The sequence below is a fragment of the Bos grunniens genome, chromosome 19, assembly GCF_055505025.1.
Source record: "Bos grunniens cultivar Pamir isolate PY7600 chromosome 19, Bosgru_T2T1.0, whole genome shotgun sequence".
Taxonomy (NCBI): domain Eukaryota; kingdom Metazoa; phylum Chordata; class Mammalia; order Artiodactyla; family Bovidae; genus Bos; species Bos grunniens.
In genome coordinates, this window is record NC_141183.1 from 10,839,512 (window position 1) to 10,860,206 (window position 20,695).

At 51.9% G+C, this 20,695-nt stretch overlaps 1 protein-coding gene across 8 annotated transcripts in view; it reads right to left on the reverse strand.

Annotated features, from left to right (window-relative positions):
* TBC1D16 (TBC1 domain family member 16) overlaps positions 1–20,695 on the reverse strand; it is an 89,030-nt gene that overhangs the window by 49,019 nt on the left and 19,316 nt on the right. For 7 of the 8 annotated variants that reach the window (XR_015147305.1, XM_086356497.1, XM_086356495.1 and 4 more), the window contains exons 2-3: positions 20,010–20,255; positions 16,636–17,233 (exon numbers count right to left, since the gene is read on the reverse strand). Coding sequence is in view for 7 of the 8 variants with exons in the window: in XM_086356497.1 (XP_086212623.1) it covers positions 16,636–17,233; positions 20,010–20,193 (782 nt within the window). In the remaining variant the exon portion in view is untranslated. The remainder of the gene's footprint in view (positions 1–16,635; positions 17,234–20,009; positions 20,256–20,695) is intronic. The other variant, XM_086356500.1, reaches the window with a different exon arrangement.

Consider the following 20,695-nt stretch of genomic DNA (forward strand, 5'->3'; position numbering starts at 1 on the left):
CACCAGAAGGAGACCAGGCGGTGGGAGCCCAGGCCACAGTTAGCCCCCTGGCCTTGGTGCCACGGGTAGCTTTGCTGGCCTTTCCTTCCAAACCAGACAGAAGTGCATGGTTGCTGCACCAGAGCTGGTGCAGAGGTACCCGCAGCCAGCAGTCCCGGGCCATAGCAGTGTGACTGGAGTTCCAGATGAATGTTGGGGTAAGGAACAATCAACATAGCCTTATAGCTAATCTGAAAAAGTAGGTTCTCAAAAGTCATGGAAGATGTGTGTAAATAACTCTTTGAGTCCCTGCTTTCAATTCCTTGGGGTACCACTCCTTTATATCTAACACATCTGTATTAACTACATATTATTTATATAAAAACCATTAACTTTTTTTTTTTTTAAAGAGAGAGCGTCCAACAAAGTAAATCCCAAACAAGACCACCCTTGAGACTCAGCTGGGCTGTGGTAGGGGTCAGCATGTCCACAGGGGCAGTGAGAAGGACAGTAAGCAGTCTGCATCCCGAGATGACTGCTGCCTGGCATCCCAGGTCTAATGTTGGCCATGTGTCTCTGATTTGGGGCCAGAGGCCAAGTCTGTCTAGCCATCTGGTCTCTGGGGAGGCGATGGATAGCACAAGGCTGGGGGTGGTGTGGGGCACCATGCTGGCAACTCTCCACCTATCAGACCCCCAAGAGAGGAGACGGAAAGTCGGCGGGGAGATGGAGGCCAGCTGAAAATAGAGACGGGACCCAGGAAAGGCGTGTCTGGCAGCCCCACAGCCGAGGGAGTCTGGCTTGGGCCAGAGCTTGTGTCCCCCTCCTCAGCAGCACACATCCAGGCAGCCCCTCGGGAACAGGCGGTGAGAAGGGAGCGGGGACAGGTGAGCAACAAAGGGCAGATGGAACTTCCTCTCTGGGCGGGAGGCGGGGCGGGCTCAGCGGGCAGGGCACACCCCTGGCTGATCTGGGGGAAGCCTGCCATCTGCTGGGCACACACAGAGCCCTCCTCAGCTGAAGTGCCACCTCCAGGAAAATGGAGTTTCAAGGGAGGGTGTATGCCAGCCTCGTGTTCCACAGGGAAGAAGCAGGGCCATGATGCCCAGACAGATTTGATGCTGGGGCCGGGGGAAACTGGCCGCCGCTCCCAGAGAGCTGGGCCCCGGTGAACCTCGGCACCCCACGTCCACGCCCGCCGCGGGAGCAGGCTCCTCTGCACGTCAGTCCCGTGGACCCGACAAAGACGGCTCTCTACAGCCCCTCGTGCTCTGCGGGGGCACACAATGAGTCCTTTCACCCCCGGTGGGTCTGGTGGAGCGTGGCCACCTCCCCAGGGGGTGTCCGGCCGGGCAGCAGGCCCTGCTACTTCATGCTCGCGGTTTGGAAGCTCAAGGTACTGTCACTTTCAACTATCATCAGGGAAACTTTGGAGCTTGACATCCGTGTTGGTCACGTCGGTCTTACCCCGAATGTGGAAGCCTGTGAGCCTGTGCCTGGTCAGGCTCTCCCAGAAAGGAGAACTGTGACCCCATTTAAGTTGTGGCCGTTGTGCCCGTGAGCACGCGGAGCGCGGGGAGCATGCAGAGAGCCCGCTGTCACTCGACACCCTTCCCGGCAGCCCGGCAGCCCGCCAGGCTCGGAGAGAGACCGTAGCTACCAAAAATAATCCTCCCAGTGTTTAAATATTTACAGAAGCAAGACAGATCCTGATGTCTTACCATCTACAGGGTCCGGCCCTAACTGCCAGCCCTGGGGCTCCAGGAAGAGGCCACATCTATGCCCTTTTGCTGGGTCCCAGGTCTCCTTCCCTCCCTCTCCTTTCCAGACGTGTGCAGGTCTCCCTTTCTGTGACCCATGAGACAGCCACCCTCCCTCCTTCCAGAAAATTTCCACTTCTGGCTTCCTAGCCCCATGTTACCCCAACCCTGGCAAGCACCCTTTGCTGGCCCCAAAGCCTCTCAGGAAAGCACCTTCCCAACTTTAGAGGATTTGCGCCCCATCTTGGAAACCATCAAATAAAATGTAACAGAAGAGGCATGTGGCTATCTAAACCTAAAGGTTCATCTCCACACCTCCTCCTGGGGACCTCCAGGGCACTTAGGAGCCACTCACCTGTGATGGTCTAGTGGGCAAGGATGGTCACTGTGTGGGGTAAAAGGTGGGGCAATGAGGATGGAGACGTGTGAGGGCACAGAGCTGGGCACAGCTGGGAGGGGGCCAGGGGCTCGGCTCCAGGGTGGCCACACTTAGGGATCATCTGTGTCACTGCCTGCCGCTAAGGAAGGTCGGGAATGTACTTGAGGCCACCTGCTGGCACCAGAGTTCAGGCCTGCTTCCACTGGCCCATGACTTTCAAAGGGCAGGCGTTTCTGCGATGACCAGTGTGGCTGGGCTTCGGCTGTTAGATCGTCAGGGAAACCATACTCTCAGGTTCCCAAAACAGATTTCCCGAAGCAAGGAAGCACATTCTGGATATGGTGGAGGGGCCACCAGGAGCCCTTTCTCTCCACCACACCACAGGCATTTAGGGAACATTGGTTGAATTGAACGGAAAATCCAAGTAAAAATGCTTTGTTTACTTTGCTGGGAATGAACGTTAAGGCAAACAGCAGAGGATACAGGAACGTTCCCATCAAATGACAAAGGTCATTGGTCACCTCCCTCTTGCTTTGGGGGAGGATTTCATCAGGTATTGGGTTACGTTGCAACAGCCAAGTTGAGGGGGGTTCCCCAAAGACAGAGGATGGCTCGCCCGGGAGACACTGCCATGTCATTATTCTGTGACCTTATGCTCAAAGCTCTCAGAAGCTCACATGGGCCCTGCAGAGGCCCTGCCAGGGCTGCTGATGCAAGAGCCGGGGCCCCCAGGGCCTCTGGCTTCCTGCTCCCATGCGGGGCTCTGTGCAGTCAGAGCAACACAGCCCCCTGGAGAGCATCCCCACTACCCCCTGCAACAAATCAGTGAGGGTTGCATCAAGGACCCCCAGAGGGGCTGTGGTGGTTTGTGAGCTGAGGGGGAAAGGCTGACAACTGTTTCATTTCCTTGTCCTTCAACAGTCATCCTGCACTGGGACTGTCAATTCCCTCGGGAGTGTGGCCTCCCCTGGAGGCTGAACTTCTTTCTTTTCACTTCGGGAGGGTTGATGCACTTATTTCCTCCCTGTCCTGACAGATTTAATAGAAAGAGGCCGGCTTTCTAGAGAGCTGACAGTCCTTGAGAGGACAGTCAACAATATCATGATTTCAAGGTCGACCCACGCAAGGGCTCCACAAGGTACCTGTCTTTTTTGGAATCTTGCTTCCTTGGGTAACACTGGTGACTTCCAGAATCTCTGCTCCAAGTCAGGGAGGGGCTAGAGCTACAGAACCTTCCCCAAGCAGGGGCAACAGGTCATTCATCAGACCTCCCCCTAGAAGCTGCCCAGCCATCAAGGACAAAGGAAGAGGGCTAGCCAGAGAACACTAGGAAAAAAAAAAAAAAGACAAAAACCAATAAAACCATATCAGGACACCAACCAGTAGAGGTTAGAGCTGGCCAACTCCATGGTCCTGTGCCACACGTGGCATCAAGCACTTGAAATGTGGCAAATTAAAACTGAGATGTGGTGGCTTAGAGGTAAAGAATCTGCCTGCCAATGCAGGAGACACAGGTTCGATCCCTGATCCAGGAAGATCACACATGCTGAGGAGCAACTGAGCCCATGTGCCACAGCTACTGAGCCTGTTCTCTAGAGCCTGGGAGCCACAATTACTGAGCCCATGTGCTGCAGTGACGTAAGTCCGTGCACCTAGATCCCATGCTCCACAAGAGAAGCCCGCACACTGCAGCTAGAGAGTAGCCCCTGCTCTCCGCATCTAGAGAAAAGCCCGTGTAGCAACGCAGCTAAAAGTACATTTTAAAAAAGCAAAACAAAACTGAGATGTGCTCTAGGGTTAAAGTTCACACGAGATTCCCTAAGACTAGGTACAAAGATAGAATACTGAACATCTTCCATCAACTTTTAATACTGATCACACGTTGAAATGCTAATATTTGGGGTATACTGGGTAATTATTCAAATTGATTTTACATATTTTTTTTTTTACTCATTAAAATTCAGCTATTAGATACACACATTTATGCTCGACTGATTTTTGGCAAAAGTGCAAAAGCAATTCCATGGAGGAAGGTACCCCGTTTCAATGATTCTGCGGCAACAAAACATTCCCAGGCTGAAAGATAAACCTTGCCCTAAATTTCATTCCTTATACTGAAATTAACTCCACATGAGTCATGGACTTGAATGTAGAATGAAAATGACCAAAGTTTTAGAAAATGATAGGAGATCATCTTTAGGATTCAGGACTAGGCCAAGAGTTCTTAGACTTGACAACAAAAGCAAGAGTCACAAGAGGAAAAATTGATAAATTGGGTGTCATCAGAATTAAAATATTTTACCCTGTGAAAGATTCTGCTAGGAGGATGAAACGATAACTTCAGAGATACACTTGTGCATCACATATCTGACAAAAGACTAGTATGTAGAAAATAAGAACTCTCAAACATATAACAGTTAAAAAAAAGATTGTGTGTCCTGTGTGCTTAGTCACTCAGTCATATCCTACTTTTTGCAACCCCATGGACTGTAGCCTGTCAGGCTCCTCTGTCCATGGGGATTCTCCAGGCAAGAATACTGAAGTGGATAACCATGCCCTCCTCCAGGGGACCTTCCCAACCCAGGAATTGAACCCAGGTCTCCTGCACTGCAGGCAGATTCTTTACCATCTGAGCCACCAGGACAGACCACCAGGAAACCCCACCAGGAAGATCAGAATATAGGCAAAAGACATGAAGAGACATTTCACCAAAGACAATAAGAAGATGGCAGAGAAACACATGTAAAAATGCTCAACTAATCATTAGGGAAATGCAAAAGAAGATGGCAGAGAAACACATGTAAAAATGCTCAACTAATCATTAGGGAAATGCAAATTAAACCACAGTGGGACACCACACACATACCAAAATGGCCAAAATACAAAACAGTCAGTCAGTCAGTCAGTGCAGTCACTCAGTCGTGCCCGACTCTTTGCTACCCCACAGACTGCAGTGTGCCAGGCCTCCCTGTCCATCACCAACTCCCAGAGTTTACTCAAACTCATGTCCATTGAGTCGGTGATTCCATCTAACCATCTCACCCTCTGTCGTGTCATCCCCTTCTCCTCCCTCCCGCCTTCAATTTTTCCCAGCATCAGGGTCTTTTCAAATGAGTCAGTTCTTCACATCAGGTGGCCAAAGTATTGGAGTTTCAGCTTCAGCATCTGTCCTTCCAATGAATATTCAGGACTGATTTCCTTTAGCATGGACTGGTTGGATCTCCTTGGATTGAACACACCAAATGCTGGCAAGGATTCAAAGAAACTATACCACTCACCTATATTGTTGGTGAAAATATAAGATGGCACAGCTACTCTGGAAAAAAATTTGGGCAATTTCTTTAAGACAAAACATGCAACCATCATACATATGACCTCGCAATTACACTCTTGGGAATTTCTCCCAGAAAAATGAAAACTACATTCAGACAAAAACCCATATAGAAAGGTTCACAACAGTTTTATTCATAAATGCCCCAAACTGGAAACAACCCATTAATGTCCTTCCTTCAAAGGGTGGATACTTAAACAAACTGGTTCATGAACACCTTGGAATACTACTTAGCAATAAAAAGGAAAGCACTACAAATACACACAGTGTCTTGGATGGGGCTCAAGGGAGTTATGCTGAGTGAAAAAGGCCCATCTCAAGGTGACAGAGCATGTGGTATCACTTATATGGAAGTCTTCTAGAGACAGAGAATATAGTGGTGGCTGCAACTATGAGGGGGAGCGTATGGCAGCCAGGCAGCGATGGAACTGTTCTGTACCTTGATTGTGGTGGTGGTTACACAAAGCTACACGTGGGGCACAATTGCACGGGATTCTATATGCAGGTACACACAAATGGAGTTTGAAAGACCAGCAAGATCTGTGCGTTGTACCCAACTTCATTTCCCGGTCTGGAATGTGTATCATGGTTTAACACAGGATAGTGCAATCAGGGGAGGGTGAGTGAAGGATGCATGGGACTTCCCTGTACATAGTTTGCAACTTCCTGTGACTCTATAGTTATTTCAAGATGGAATTTTTTAAAAGCAAGACTACTAGAAAATTTTAAATCACATATGTGGCTCACTACATTTCTACTGAGCAGTGCTGGCTTAGACCAGGAGTCAGCACGTAATGGCCTGCTATCTGTACAATCCATGAGCTAACAGTTTTTTAATAGCCTATTTTTAAGGAGTACGTCAAGGCTGTATACTGTCACCCTGCTTATTTAACTTATATGCAGAGTACATCATGAGAAACGCTGGGCTGGAAGAAGCACAAGCTGGAATCAAGACTGCCAGGAGAAATATCAATAACCTCACATATGCAGATGACACCACCCTTATGGCAGAAAGTGAAGAGGAACTAAAAAGCCTCTTGATAAAATTGAAAGAGGAGAGTGAAAAAGTTGGCTTAAAGCTCAACATTCAGAAAACGAAGATCATGGCATCTGGTCCCATCACTTCATGGGAAATAGATGGGGAAACAGTGGAAACAGTGTCAGACTTTATTTTGGGGGGCTCCAAAATCACCGCAGATGGTGACTGCAGCCATGAAATTAAAAGACGCTTTCTCCTTGGAAGGAAAGTTATGACCAACCTAGATAGCATATTCAAAAGCAGAGACATTACTTTGCCAACAAAGGTCCGTCTAGTCAAGGCTATGGTTTTTCCAGTGGTCATGTATGGATGTGAGAGTCGGACTGTGAAGAAAGCTGAGCACTGAAGAACTGATGCTTTTGAACTGTGGTGTTGGAGAAGACTCTTGAGAGTCCCTTGGACTGCAAGGAGATCCAACCCGTCCATTCTGAAGGAGATCAGCCCTGGGATTTCTTTGGAAGGAATGATGCTAAAGCTGAAACTCCAGTACTTTGGCCACCTCATGCGAAGAGTTGACTCACTGGAAAAGACTCTGATGGTGGGAGGGATTGGGGGCAGGAGGAAAAGGGGACGACAGAGGATGAGATGGCTGGGTGGCATCACCGACTTGACGGACGTGGGTCTGAGTGAACTCCGGGAGTTGGTGATGGACAGGGAGGCCTGGTGTGCTGCGATTCATGGGGTCCCAAAGAGTCGGACACGACTGAGCGACTGAACTGAACTGAAGAGCAGTTTTAGATTTACAAAATAACTGAGCAGAAGGAACAAAGAGTTCCTAGGTACCTTTCTGCTCACACAGATGTTCCCCTAACATCTTGCATTAGTGTGATACATTTGTTATGATCGATGAACAATATCAATACATTATTATTAACTAAAGCCCATAGTTTACATTGTGGTTCATTCTTGATGCTGTACATTCTATATTGTTATTGTTGTTTAGTCACTAAGTTGTGTCCAACTCTTTTGTGACCCCATGAATTGTAGCTGGCCAGGCTTCTTTGCCCATGGGATTTCTCAGGCAAGAATTCTGGAGTGGGTTGCCGTTTCCTTCTCCAGGGGATGTTCCCAACCCAGGGATCGAACCTGTGTCTCCTGCATTGCAGGTGGATTCTTTACTGCTGAGCCACAAGAGAAGCCCTGTACATTCTTTAGATTTTAACAAATGTATAAGGACATGTATCAGCATCACAGCATCATCCAGAAAAGTTTCACTTACCTAAAAATCCTCTGTGCTCTATCCAACCCTAATGCCTGGCAACCACTGATCTTTTTTTAGTGTATCCATAGCTTTGACTCTTCCAGAAAGTCATATAGTTGGAATCACACAGTCTGTAGCCTTTTCAGATTGGCTTCTCTCACTTAGCAACATGCATTTAAGTTTCCTCCATGTCTTTTTCTGTCTTGATAGCTCATTTCTTTTTAGTGCTGAATAGAATTCCATTATCTAGATAGACCAGTCTATCTCTCCCTTAACCTATGGAAGAATGAACATCTTGGCTGCTTCCAAGTTTAGGCATTTATGAAGGAAACTGCTACAAACATCCATGTGCAGGTTTTTGTGCGAAGAATGGGTTTGAACATTTTTCAGTGTTGAAAAGGACAAAAGGAGGGAACTATTTCATGACACATGAAAATTATATGAAATACAAGGAATCCATAAATCAAGTTTTACTGGAACCAAGCCATACCCAATCACTTTCATATTGCTAGTGGCTGTTTTCTATGGACAGAGTTAAGAAGCTACACAGAGGCTGTGCCATTCAAAAAACCAAAAATACTCACTACATGGCCCTTTATAGAGAAGATCTGTCAACTCTTCAGATGGACAATTACAATCCCCATCTTCAAAAGGCCAGAGAGAAGTAAACCAAAATGATAATAGTAATGCTGGAAGGACTGATGGCCATAAATATTTTCTTTATGCCTTTCCTCCCAAATTTATAAAATGGACATATATTACTTATGTCACAAGTAGATTTCCACAGCATCTTTGCTCCAGCCCCACAAGCCTCTGACGGGGGTGGGGTTCCAAACAGACCCAAGGGGCCAATAGGACTAGGCCGGAGGGGTGACTCATGTGCCAAGTGATGATGGAAACAGGGCTGGATTTTGTTTTGCTTTTCTGTTTTTAACATCCTAGCTGGTACCTCAGCTAGGAGCCTCACTCTGTGACCCTGTGCCTCAACCTTCTCTACAATGGGAGAAGAACACCCCAACCTTGGGCATTGTTTCAAGGGTTAAACAGTCAGTGCCCACAAAGCCTAAGATGGATTGAATAGGGTCTCCCCAGATTCATCTCTCAATGTGACCCTATTTGGAAACAAATTACAGATGTAATTAGTTAAAGATCCCAAGATGAGCTCATCCTGGATTGAGAGTGGGCCCTAAATCCAAGGACTGATGTCCTCCCAAGAAGAGAAACCACGTGACAATGGAGGCAGAGATTGGAGGGGTGTGGCCACGAGGGACAGCTGGAGCCCCAGGAGCTGGCAGGGGCAGGAAGGACCTCTTTGGACCTTCAAACACCTTGATTTCAGACTTCCAGCCTCCAAAACCGTGAGAATCTCTTTCTGATTTTCTAAGTCAACGGGTTTACAGTCCTTCCTTACAGCAGCCCCAAGAAACTAACACAAACCTCTTAGGTTCAGGCTGGCACTCTGATAGGTGCCATAAAAATGCCACTTTTATTTTTAGCGTCCTGGTAAATGACTGCCATTTGTCTACTCTGTGCTGAGCCTTTGGAACTCCTTTTACTCATCACCTTTGTGTTCACAGTGGCCCCACCGCACAGATGAGGAAACTGAGACAGAGAGATTAAAACACCTTGACAAGCTCCTGCCCCGGGGATCACACAGGGCTTGGTTTACATTTGACGGCAGACCTGGCCCAGCCCAGATGGCCTGCCCCTTCCCTCCCCAGGCAGCATGTCTGAGCCAAACAGCCACCCTGAGTCTCACATCAAATGACTGGGCACCGTCGAGACCCAGCCTGAATTCCCTGGCAGCCCCTCCGAGCTCCTGGAGCCAGTGGCAGCTGGCCGCCAGTGCGCTTCCAGAGCTGCAGGGTAGATGCTGAAGGGCCATCCTCCGCCCTAGGCAGCGCCTGGCTTCCCTGCCTGGCAGTGAGGCTCCCAGGCTGGTCCAAGGGCTCAGTCCCACCAGCTGCCCTTCTCGAATAGGCTTCCTTTGGACCCCTGCTATCGGCCAGCCCCAGGCATGGAGCAGGGCAGTGGTGAGTGACTGCCACCTTGGCTGGGGGGCCGCACATGGAGCAGGGATGTGGGTGCAGGGGGGCGGTGTGGAGGGAGAGATGCCGCACAGAGCCTGCCGAGTGCTACAGAAACATAAGACAAGATTAGTCTTAACGACGCACAGAACAGATTGCAGGGTGTCGGGAGATGGGATGTTTTAAAGAAATAAATCTCAGCTCCCGGTTACAGAAGCACAAACAAACCCAAACAACAGATCTTTGGAAGCTGCCAGCTTCTCGGCTGCCAGGCTGCTGCTGGGGGCCCCCAGGGGGTGAGGGTGGGTGTTCCAGGAGCATCGTCAGGGCATCTGGGGCACCTGGGCCGGCCCAGTACTGAGCTAGCCCAGAGATATTTTCCGGAAATTTGGGGGGTGTGCCCCCCAGCACCTGGCCATCCCTCTTCTCACCAACTCTTGGCCATTCTACCTCTTAAATCTCTCCAGGACCCACATTCATGCTCTCCAGCCATTACCCTCCTCTCCTGGATGGCACAGCCCCGGAACCTTCCCTCACCCCATCCCCAGTCCCACTGCTGCTGGAATGGCCTCTGAGGACATCCACTGGCCCAGCCACTGGCCCTTCTCTGTTGCTCCCCCTCTTCATCTCTTTAGGGTCCCATCCTTCTGGCCCCTCCTCCTCTTCTTCCTTCATCTCCCACCTCTGGGAGAGGGTTCTTATTTGCTTTAGCTGTTCTGGGTGGGAAGGGGTAAAAAGTGTCTTCCTTGTTTATATCACCCCTCACGCCCTGCAGTTTCTACTCCTGCAGGCTTGCCCGCCTGCCCCGAGATGGTTGGACAGAAAAGGAACGACAAGGCTATTTATGAAAACCGCCCAAAGCGACTAAGAATCACATGGCATTGCACAGCTTGCCCCCTCACCAGGCTTTGGGTGTCCAGCATGACCCTCTCTGGGTCCCTCCTGGAAGCCCCACAATCAGTGTCAGAACCTGGCCCTGGCCCACCCAGCTCAGAGGCTTCAGGTCCTTCTGAGGCTGGATTCTCCCCAGAGCAGGGTAGGAGAAGCAGGGCCAGTTACACCAGCGACATCGAGACGGTATGAATAATTCAGCCTTTACGGCTGATACCCTGGTGTCACAGAGCCTTTTCCTCCTAAAGGCAAAAAGCACTTAAGATGTCATTTATTTCAGCCTGGCTCCCTCTGCGGGGTGGGCGCCGTCATGCTGTCGCAGTCACTGCCCTCGGGGCTGGCTCCATCGTTACCCTCCCTCCTCACTGGCTTCTGCTTGTGACCCCTCCTACCATTCACCCCCTAGGAAACCAGCCCCTGGGTGGGGGGCGGGGACACCTGTTCACTTTTCTGGCCTTTTCCCCTTTCTCTCTCTCGACAGAGCACTCTGAGGGGCTCCTCTTTGCAAGGAGGGTGACTCCCACCCTCCAGAAGCACAGTTTCTTCTGGGCCTGCACTGTCCAACATGGAAGCCCTCACCACCTGTGGCTACTGGACTTTAAATTCATTAAAGATGAAAACACTAAAAATCCAGTTGCTCGGTTTCCAGAGCCACATTTCCAGGAGTCCACAGCCACATGTGGCCAGTGGTTACCGCACTGGACAGCGTTCATCACCATGGAAAGTCCTATAGGACGGCGCTGGTCCAGAAAACGGTAAAGCTCAAGGAAAAGCAACAGCAGGAGGCAGCATATGTTAAATGCCACATAAACAAGATGCCTGGGGAAAGTGGCAGGAGCTCTGGGGAACAAGCTGGGGTCATGGAGGAGACCACAGTCTGGCTGGCGTTTCACCAGGGGAGGGGAGCACATTCCAGCTGGAGGGAGGCTGTGGAAGGGTGAGGCTGTGGGGGACAGCTGGCTGAACCACAGCAAGCATGGGAAAAGGGGAGAGGAGACGTCGGCAGGAAGGTGAGCATCCAAGTAGGACCCCGGGGATAGGCAGCTGTCATCCCCGCATGGCTGCACCTGACTCTCCCGGACCCGTGTCTGCACTGGCTGGACCACCGCCCCAATGATGCCAAGGTGAGAGCCTTGAAGTGGCAAGGCCACCCAGCTCATTCTGTAACCTGAACACCACCCTTCACTCGGCACACATTTACCCTGGGGGTGGGGGCGAGCATCAGCTTCATGGGGAGGACCTCACGGGGTCCTAGGGGGCCTTCTTATTAACAAGCAAGCAAGACAGCAGACGGGGGTGAGCTAGTCTGAGCTATGCAGCGGCTATGAGCTCTGTGATCTATTTTTTAATATATTTATTTATCTGACTGCATCAGGTCTTCGTTGCAGCACACGGGATCTTTGATCTTCGGTGTGTAGGTTCTTTAGTTGGGGCACGTGGGATATTTTAATTGCGGCATGCAAACTCTTAGCTGCAGCACCCAACCAGGGATCCAACCCACATCCCCTACGTTGGAAGGTGGATTCTTAACAGCTGGACCACCAGGGAAGTCCCTGGCTATCTAGTTTTAAAACTTGTTTTCATCATATGATTAATATAGTCACACACTAACATTTTTGAAACTTGAGAAAGAAAAAAATGACTCACGGTGTTCACATGTGTCACTTAAATTTATCTCAATCAATATCAGGTAAATTAAAAATTCAGCTTGTCAGTCACACTAGCCACCTTTCACGTATTCCCCAGGTAAGCAAGGCAGTGGCGTTATCGCGATGGCACAGATCAGGAAAGTTCTAGTAGGCAGCGCTGCTTGGATGGCCTCATTCATTCATCAGGCCTTCCCATGGATTTCAGTCAAAATGTGTACATTATTTGCTACCTGCTTTGTTACTGAAACACCATTAATTTCCACACTGATGTATAACCTTTACTAATACTGCACAATCTTCTTCTGCAGTACTAAGGTTCTGCACCTTTGGGGCCAGAAGTGCCTCCTCCTCAGGTAAATGAACACCCATGAGCACACATACAGGAAGTGGTGAAAGACCTCAGGGGGCTCACAGGCCCCCAATAAAACCCCTTAACCTGGATGATGAACAGTAATGGATGCATCTCTTTCTGTAGATTCGTCCCTTTCCCCCTCCATTATAAAGAAGAGCAAGATGGATATCTTCATGCAAATATACTTTATTTCTGTAATTTAGATTGGTTCTTGGGATGAGTTCCAGAAGACACCTTTTGATTTAAGGAGTGGGAGCTGTGTTATCAGTTCATAAATGTCACCACATACTTCCCCAGGTGGGGGGCAGTTGAGATGCCACGTAGGGGTCCACATGGGGGTCCTGTTATACAACATCCTCATCCAACTAGCCCTAGAGACTGGACCAGGTACCTCTCAGGACATAAACGAATGACGGGCTGGCCACTGATCTTGTCTGGTGGTTATTCTCACCTTCATCCCGACCCAAAGCCTTGACTTCTGACAGTATGGAAGGCATGGGACTGAGACAGCCACAGACCCTAAACCCTGCTTGTAGAAGTCAGTCCTCAGTGGGAGGAGGGTCCATGATGGCAAGTCAGTCACATAGCCTTCCTTGTCCACCCACTTCCCAACAGTCTTTGGACACTCACGTGGTCAAGAATTTCCAGCCATCACTATGCTGGGGTGGCTATGGCAGGTGGCCTCATCTACGGATGAGGCTGTGCCTGGCTAAACCCCACAGGTAGCACACAAGTGGACACTGTCATTCTAACCACTCGACCCTTCCGTAAACTATTTGCCACATCACAAAATGTTTAAGGGACTCTCAGATGGGGGGCTGCTCCTCCCACCCTTGCCCAGCCACACGCTCAGTCTCCACATGTAGTTCTTAAGTTCTGCCACTAGAGGGATCCCGTGAGCCAGCCTGTCTGCTCCCCCGAGGGGAGCCAATTCCCAGTTAAATGAAGAGCCTCTGCCCCTGGAGCCACTACCAACACGTTCAAGTCCTCAAAGACAAGCTCCCTGTAGGGAGTCTGGTCCAGCAGAAGCTGGTGCTCCAGGACCTCACTCCGGATGTCCTCTCTACAAGGCCCGTGCCTCTCTGTGTCCCTTGAACTGTAGCCTGCCAGGTTCCTTTGTCCATGGAATTCTCCAGGCCAGAATACTGGAGTGGGTAGCCTTTCCCTTCTCCAGGGGCTTTCCCAGCCCAGGGATCAAACCCAGGTCTCCTGCAATGCAGGCACATTCTTTACCAAGGGAAAGCCACAAGGGAAGCCCAAGGATACTGGAGTGGGTAGCCTATCCCTTCTCCAGTGGACCTTCCTGACCCAGGAATTGAACCGTGGTCTCCTGCGTTGCAGGCAGATTCGTTACCACTTGAGCTATGAGGGAAGCTCCCCTTATCACAACAGTGGTTCTCAAGTGCGGTAGCACTTTGGAGACCCTTGGAGAGGGTCTCCAAACCCTGCCCATGCCCAGGCACCACCCCAGTCATTCTGGTTCAATCAGTCTGGGTGGGCCTGGGAATCAGGGACCTTCAAAGCTGCTGGGCTTTGAATGGGGCATTCTCATTTTTCGCTGGGCTGGGAAGCCTTGCTCTATAGCACCCTGTGCTACTGACCATTTAGTCCAGATTTCAGGCCCATCACTGGGTGGGAGCTGTAGGGCGGTGGGGGGCAGGAGGGAGCGGAGACACTCCAGCTTTGCTTTCAGGTCTCGAATGTGGTGGAGAGAGAAAATCACAACTCAACTCCAGGAGCAAAGAAGCAGGAGCAGCCAGGCAGAAAATGCAGAGTCCAGGGCCACCCAGTCCCTCTTGAAATCCACAGTTGCTTTTTTATTTTTTTTAAACTTTCAGCAACCTGTCAAGCGTGGCTGGGTCAGGAACTAGGGTGCCTCCATGTAATACCTCTCACATTGCATCTCAAAAACAGTCTGTTTTCACATCAGCCCCTGACTGAAGCACACGCTCCCAGGAGGCAGGGAGGGGGACCTCGTTCATGGCCATCCTGCCCCAGCCCAAAGCCTTGGCGGAACTGGACAGACTGAGCCAGAAAAGCAAGCAATATGGAATTGTTGAGGCTCCACAGTGAGGGAGGGATCTCCCTCACGACACTACAGTCTTCCTTCCCAGCATGCCCTGCAGCTCTAAGCAGAAACATGAACCTTAAGCTAAATTGGGTGGAACAGGGGTCTGGAAGATGTAACTTGGGTTTCCAAAGCATGACCACAGAAAGGACTCATGACGGGACAGCCAAACTCCCACACCTGACAGATGGCACCCAGCTTCAGGTTAGGAGTCTGCACGCGGTACAGGATAATGTTCCCAAATCCAACAGGAGGTGAAAATTGCTGGGAGTATTAGCCAGTCATAAAAATGAATGGAGTCCTGACACGCTTGGATGCACCTTGAGAACATTATGCTCAGTGAAAGGAGGCAGACACGAAAGGACACAAGTTGCATGATCCCATTGACGTGAAATGTTCAGAACAGGCAATCCATAGAGACAGAAAGTGGCTGAGAAGGGCTGATGAGGAGTAACTGGCAGTGTGGCACCACCAGGGGGAGCTCTGACAGAGCCCCACTGGCAGCGGGACTCAGGCAGGGCTACAAATTTCCTTCTGAGCCTGGTTCCCTAGTGGGAAACGGGCACACGGCTCAGGGAATCTCATGGGGCACTGGAGTCCTTGGCTGCAGCTGACTGACCGCTCCCTTACATGGCACACTTCAGTATGCGAGAAGAATGTTATCAGTTCACCCTTGGGCTTTAATGGACCACATCTTACTGGGGAAGAAAAGAGGAAAGAATTCGTCTCAAATTCCTTCCCTCTGAAACCAGCAAAGCGCTCCACATTCCTCCATCCTGTTCCTTTTCTCACATCAGTTCCTGTGACCTTATTGCTCTAGGTCCGTTGTAAACCCAGCAGGGTTCAAATCTGGCTCAGCTCCTGAACTGGCTGGGTGACCTCCAGCAAGTTCCTTAACCTCTCTGAGCCTTACTTCTCCCTTCGACACACAGAAGGTGATGTGAGCACCTACGTCACAGGGTTTGGGGTTCTTGTGAGCCTAAAAAGAATTAATCCATGGCCCACAAGCCCTGCACCCAGGCAAAACCCAGACATCCACACTGATCACATGCTCAGCTCACATCATGAGCTCAAGAATTACATGCTGACTAACGTCAGTACTTACTGTCATCACCATCATTAGCCTGGAAATTAATGAGAACAAGGACCACAGCCAAGCATGAGAAGGGGCTGCAGAAGTCTCATGCTTGCCCATCCCACGCCTGCCCCGGCTGCTCTGAGTTAGCCCAAGCCTGTGGTTCGTGAGCCTTGTGCGCGCCCACCTCTGGGAGGCCCCGAGGCCCCCTAACAACGACACCATATGACATTATGATAACCCTCCCCCTTCAGGCAACATCTCACTGCTGCTCCTCCCAGCCCCCGTGTGTGTGGCAAGTAAAGTGAGCCCGCTAATGTGCCCAGGCATCTGGTTCCCCTGGGCTCTCAGCTGTACAGTAAACGCTGCCAACTTCCCCCTGGGGCTGCGTTCCAGCCTCTTATAGCTTGAGGGTGTGAGAAGTAGAAAGGCTAAGGGCCCCTCTGGCGGGCCAGGCTCCGAGCCTGGCTTGGCCCCAGGCAGAGCACAGAGCCTGGCTGGGGACCAGGCCTCCCCCACAAGCCTTCTGCCGCCACCCTGGCCTGCCTGGGTTTGCCTGACGGACCATCTCAGTCCCTCCAGTGATGAGCATAGAAGACGACAGGACGCTGAGGCCTGGTCCTGAGGGGTCTGGACTGGGGTACGGGGCTGGTCAGACTTGGCTGGGAAGGTTTAGTCCTAGGGAAGGGGAGAGAAGGAAGAGGGAAGTCCCAGCCCCCCAGCCCAGGCTGTGTGTCCTTCACAACCCCCTGGGGTGGCATGAAGTGAAGGCACTCTGGCACCCATGGGATGGCATGCAGGTGTCCTCCACACTCAGTGAGCAGAGCGGGGACACAGGCCCTTGCTCTCAGCCCCAGAGACGCAGGGGGCAGTGGGGAACTCACCCGCTCTCGCTCTCCAGGAACACGGAGCTGCTGCTCTCCGCGAGGGCGGTGCTGATAGGTGAGAGGCAGAAGGGCGAAGAGAAGGCCTCTGAGTCCGAGTCGAAGGAACTGGCCCTGCTCACACCCTCAGCCGACAGCTCCAAGGAACCCTCCTCTTCGCCCACCTCGGGCTGGGGCTCCCGGCCTTCTTCCGTCCCGTCTTGCGAACTGACTGCTGACAAGATTCCTGAGTCGCTGTGGGCCGGTGGCAAGGCCGGGAGGGGGCCGTCTGTCCCCAAGCCCGGGGCCAGCTTCTCCCCGTCCTCGGGCGAAGGGCTGACACACTCGGTGTCTCGAATGCTCTGGGCCACCACCAGGATGTCCTCGTCTCTAGGGATCAGGGTGGACCTGGGCTCCGTGGGGGATGGCTGGTGGGGGGCCCCTGAGCTCTGGGCACGCCGGCCCCGAGGGCGGGGTGCCTTGCGCACGGGGGAACTCTCGGGGGTGATATAGCGCAGCGCCTCCTCGTCCTGCTTCTGGATCCGGGAGTTGGGGACCCACGCGAGGATGAGAGTGGCCCCCAGCAGTTCATCCTTCTCCATGTACAAGCACAGGTAGCCTATGAGGGGTCAGGAGCACAGACGGTTAGGGAGGGCCATGTACCAAGTGCCTCTAGCTGGTTTCTTCCCGAAACCACACCTGGGCGAGTAAAACTGTGGGGTTGTGCAGCCCAGCCCTAAGAAAACACACCTGAGGGATACAGCTGAACTCAGGATGAATGAGAGCTGTGGGCGTTTTCTAAGCACACACACTGAGCAGATCCGGGGGGGCAAGCCCTCAAGCAGCAGTCTGTCCTGTGCCTTCCCTCCTCCTCTTGTTCAGAGCCCCACCCTGTCCACGGCTCTGGGGGCTCCAGGGCTCCCTTGCCTCCATCAGCCTCCCGGTCCAGATGAGCCCAGGTGGCTGGGGAGGCGCCCAGGGACCCAGAAATACCACCAGCTTCATTGCAATCTTAGGAGGGACCCGGGCTGCAGACTTTATTGCTATGTCACACAAAAGATAAATCCAAGATGAGTAGCATTTGGGCCTTTCCCTGTCGGCTGAGGCTTCTCAGCATCTCTTCTTTAACACTGCTTTTTGGAAGGAGGGCCATCTTCAATGTCATGTCCTGGATTGCTGACAAAGAAGAGAAGAGCAGTTCTCTGAGGCCAGCAGCACATGGGTGGGCTCTTAGGGCCCCTGAATGCTCAGTCTGGGAGGAAGTTGGTCTTTCCTCCTGAGACACCTGCCATTTTGGGATGTCCTGACTCTTAGGCCTATGGCACCAAGGTTCCCAGGCCTTTGGGTCTCTGAGAAGCCCCTGGGGCAGGAGCTGGGGCCCCTGTCATGCCGCAGGGCTCTGACCCAACCCAGAATCCTTAGCCCAGCTCCCACTTCCACAACAGCGGGGAATTCAGGGGTTGCCAACCAGTTGTCCAGAAGAATAATGTTCAGGAGAGGTCAAGTGTCTCCACATGGCTTTGGGTTGGGAAGGGACCCAGAGACCTCTGGCCCCCTCTCCCTTGCCTCCCATCAGGCAAGGATGATACCAGAAGCCCTTCAAAGGCTGTGGCTTTTCTTTTTGCTTTATGCCCAGAACATGCAACACCCTCAGACCCAGGCCTAGGACCTGTGCTCCCGGCCCCCGAGTCCTCGGAATTTGGGCCCGTGGTCAGGCATCCCCAGGGGCAAGGCAACATGCCACTCAGCCTTCTAGAGCACAGTTCAGGGACCAGGACCTTGGAATCCCTCACCCTCACAGTTCAGAATCTGCTTCTAGGACCTGCTCGGGACTTTCCGCCTGACCTATGATGTCCCCTGGAGAAGGCTCGGGGTCCTTATAATCCAGGAAAGAGCTGGGGCTGGAAGTCAGCTCTCCTGCTTTGGAACCTGGAGGGTCTGATGACTCTAAATCTGTACCTAACTGTCCACTGTAAAGACATGCTTATCAAGGCAGAACGACAGAATACTTTCCGAAGAGTTCATTAGCATAAGTTAAACTTTTTGTCTTTTAAAAAATAAATTTATTTATTCAGTACTTTGTCGACACCTAATTTGTATGCAGTGAAGTGCCCAGATCTGATTGTAATTTGTCATTTTTAAATGTACTGACGTCTGATGTGAGACTTTCTGTCTGGACGCGGGTGGGCTGCAGGTGCACGGGAACTGGGGACCCAGAAGCACCCTTCAGCAGCCTAGAGAGGCCTCAGGAAGAGCCCAGGGCCTGCCCTTGCTCTGCCTCTACTCTGGCTGGTATTGGGGAGCTCCTCTGAACACCAGCCTCCTTCTCTAAGAGAGAGGCCTGCCCAGGCTCTGGCATTCTCATGAGATTGTTGTACAAATTAAATAAAGCAATACATTTATCTTGTACATTTGCACAAATAACAAAGGACCACACAGGCTTCTAGTATCACTAATCCATCTTTTGGATGCTTCCTGGAGGCAGCAGGGCTGAGGAACTCAGGTGTGGGTGGTGCGCTAACCAGGTCTAACACCCCCAGGTTCCCTGCCCAAGAACAGTCACAATCAGTGACACTCCTAAGAGAATCTGTGCCCACTCCCTTAGTGCACAAGAGAGCTTGCTATCTGGGGGCTCAGAATACAACTGGAGCCCTGGAAAAAAATGCAGTCTCCTTCTCTGAGGCTTGGCAAAAGATTGCAAAGTCACTGTCACCACAGGAAGAGTTGCCCACTCCTGGGACTCGGGACAGCCACAGAACTGGAGTGTCCCTCCAACAGCCCAGAGGGACTGGTAACTCCAGGCTCTGGTGTGGAGGGCCAGGAAAGAACTCTCCATCTCCATCTGTGCAGAGGCTAAGAGCTTCCTTCCCCCATTTCGAAACAGTGGATTTAAGCACAAAGGGTGCACAGGATCAATGATTTCCATGTCCCCAGCATCCCAGGCCTGCTTCACAACCTGCTCGGTCCTCATCCCACACTCTGGGCTGCAGGAAGGGATGAAACCACCAAGCCTGACCTGAGGGCTGTGTTCCCACCCACACTCAAGGGGGCCTGGGGGAAATCCCCCGCACCAGGCAGCTTCCTGAAGAAGACGATGCCCCACTTCCCTCCCTGCAGTCGGGGGGCTCCCACCTCCCAGCAGCCCTCTCACAGCAGCCCTGTATACATGAATGCCCTCTTCCATTGCAAACACAGCTAATTCCCCTTCGACCGTCCTGCCTCCCCTCTGTGAGTCAAATGTCACTGGTGTGCTTCCCAGATGGGGAAATTAGGGCAAACAGGGAAGTGATGCAGGAGCTTGCTAACTTCAGAGAGATCAGCCAGCTCTCCCCGGGCCTGGACCCCAAACCTTCTTCTCCCAGCCCGTGACCCCATGTTCCCTGCACCGGACTCACCTGGGTGGTGTTCCCCCAGCCCCTGCAGCCCCTCTGGGGGGTGCACACAGACATTGTTCTTGGAGTAGATGATCTCCCCATCCAGGACGGAGGGGGGCCCGCTGCCGCCGCCACCACCTGGGGTGAGGGTCAGGAGGTCCGAGGCTTTGGAGGAGGCCCGGCGAAGGAGGCGGCCCAGAGACATTGCCGAGGCAGTGTTTCCATCCTCCGCACACTTGGGCCCAGATGGGGCTCTTCCAGACCTGCCTGAGGGAGGAAGAGAGAGGACAGGCATGGCCCAAGGTCATCAACATGGACGGGGCATTCCTGGGGCAGCATCGTGTCCCACACCAGTAAGCGTAAACGGAAGCTATGCAACCACGGAAGGGGTCCTGCTAGCACAAGGCCATACAGAGGAAATGGGTTCTCAACTGTGGCGTGACGGACACTCGGGGCTGGGCCATTCTTAGTGGTGGTGGCTGTCCTGTGCCTTGTAGGGTGTTTTACAGCATCCGTGGCCTCGACTCACCAGATTCCACTAGCACCCGTTTCCACTATGACAACCAAAAATGTCTCCAGCATTGCAAATATCCTTCGAAGGCAAAATCACCCCATGAAGAACCAGTCTAGGGAACTCCCTGGCAGTGAAGTGGTTAGAACTGGGCACTTTCACTGCTGTGGGCCCAAGTTCAATCTCTGGTTGGGAA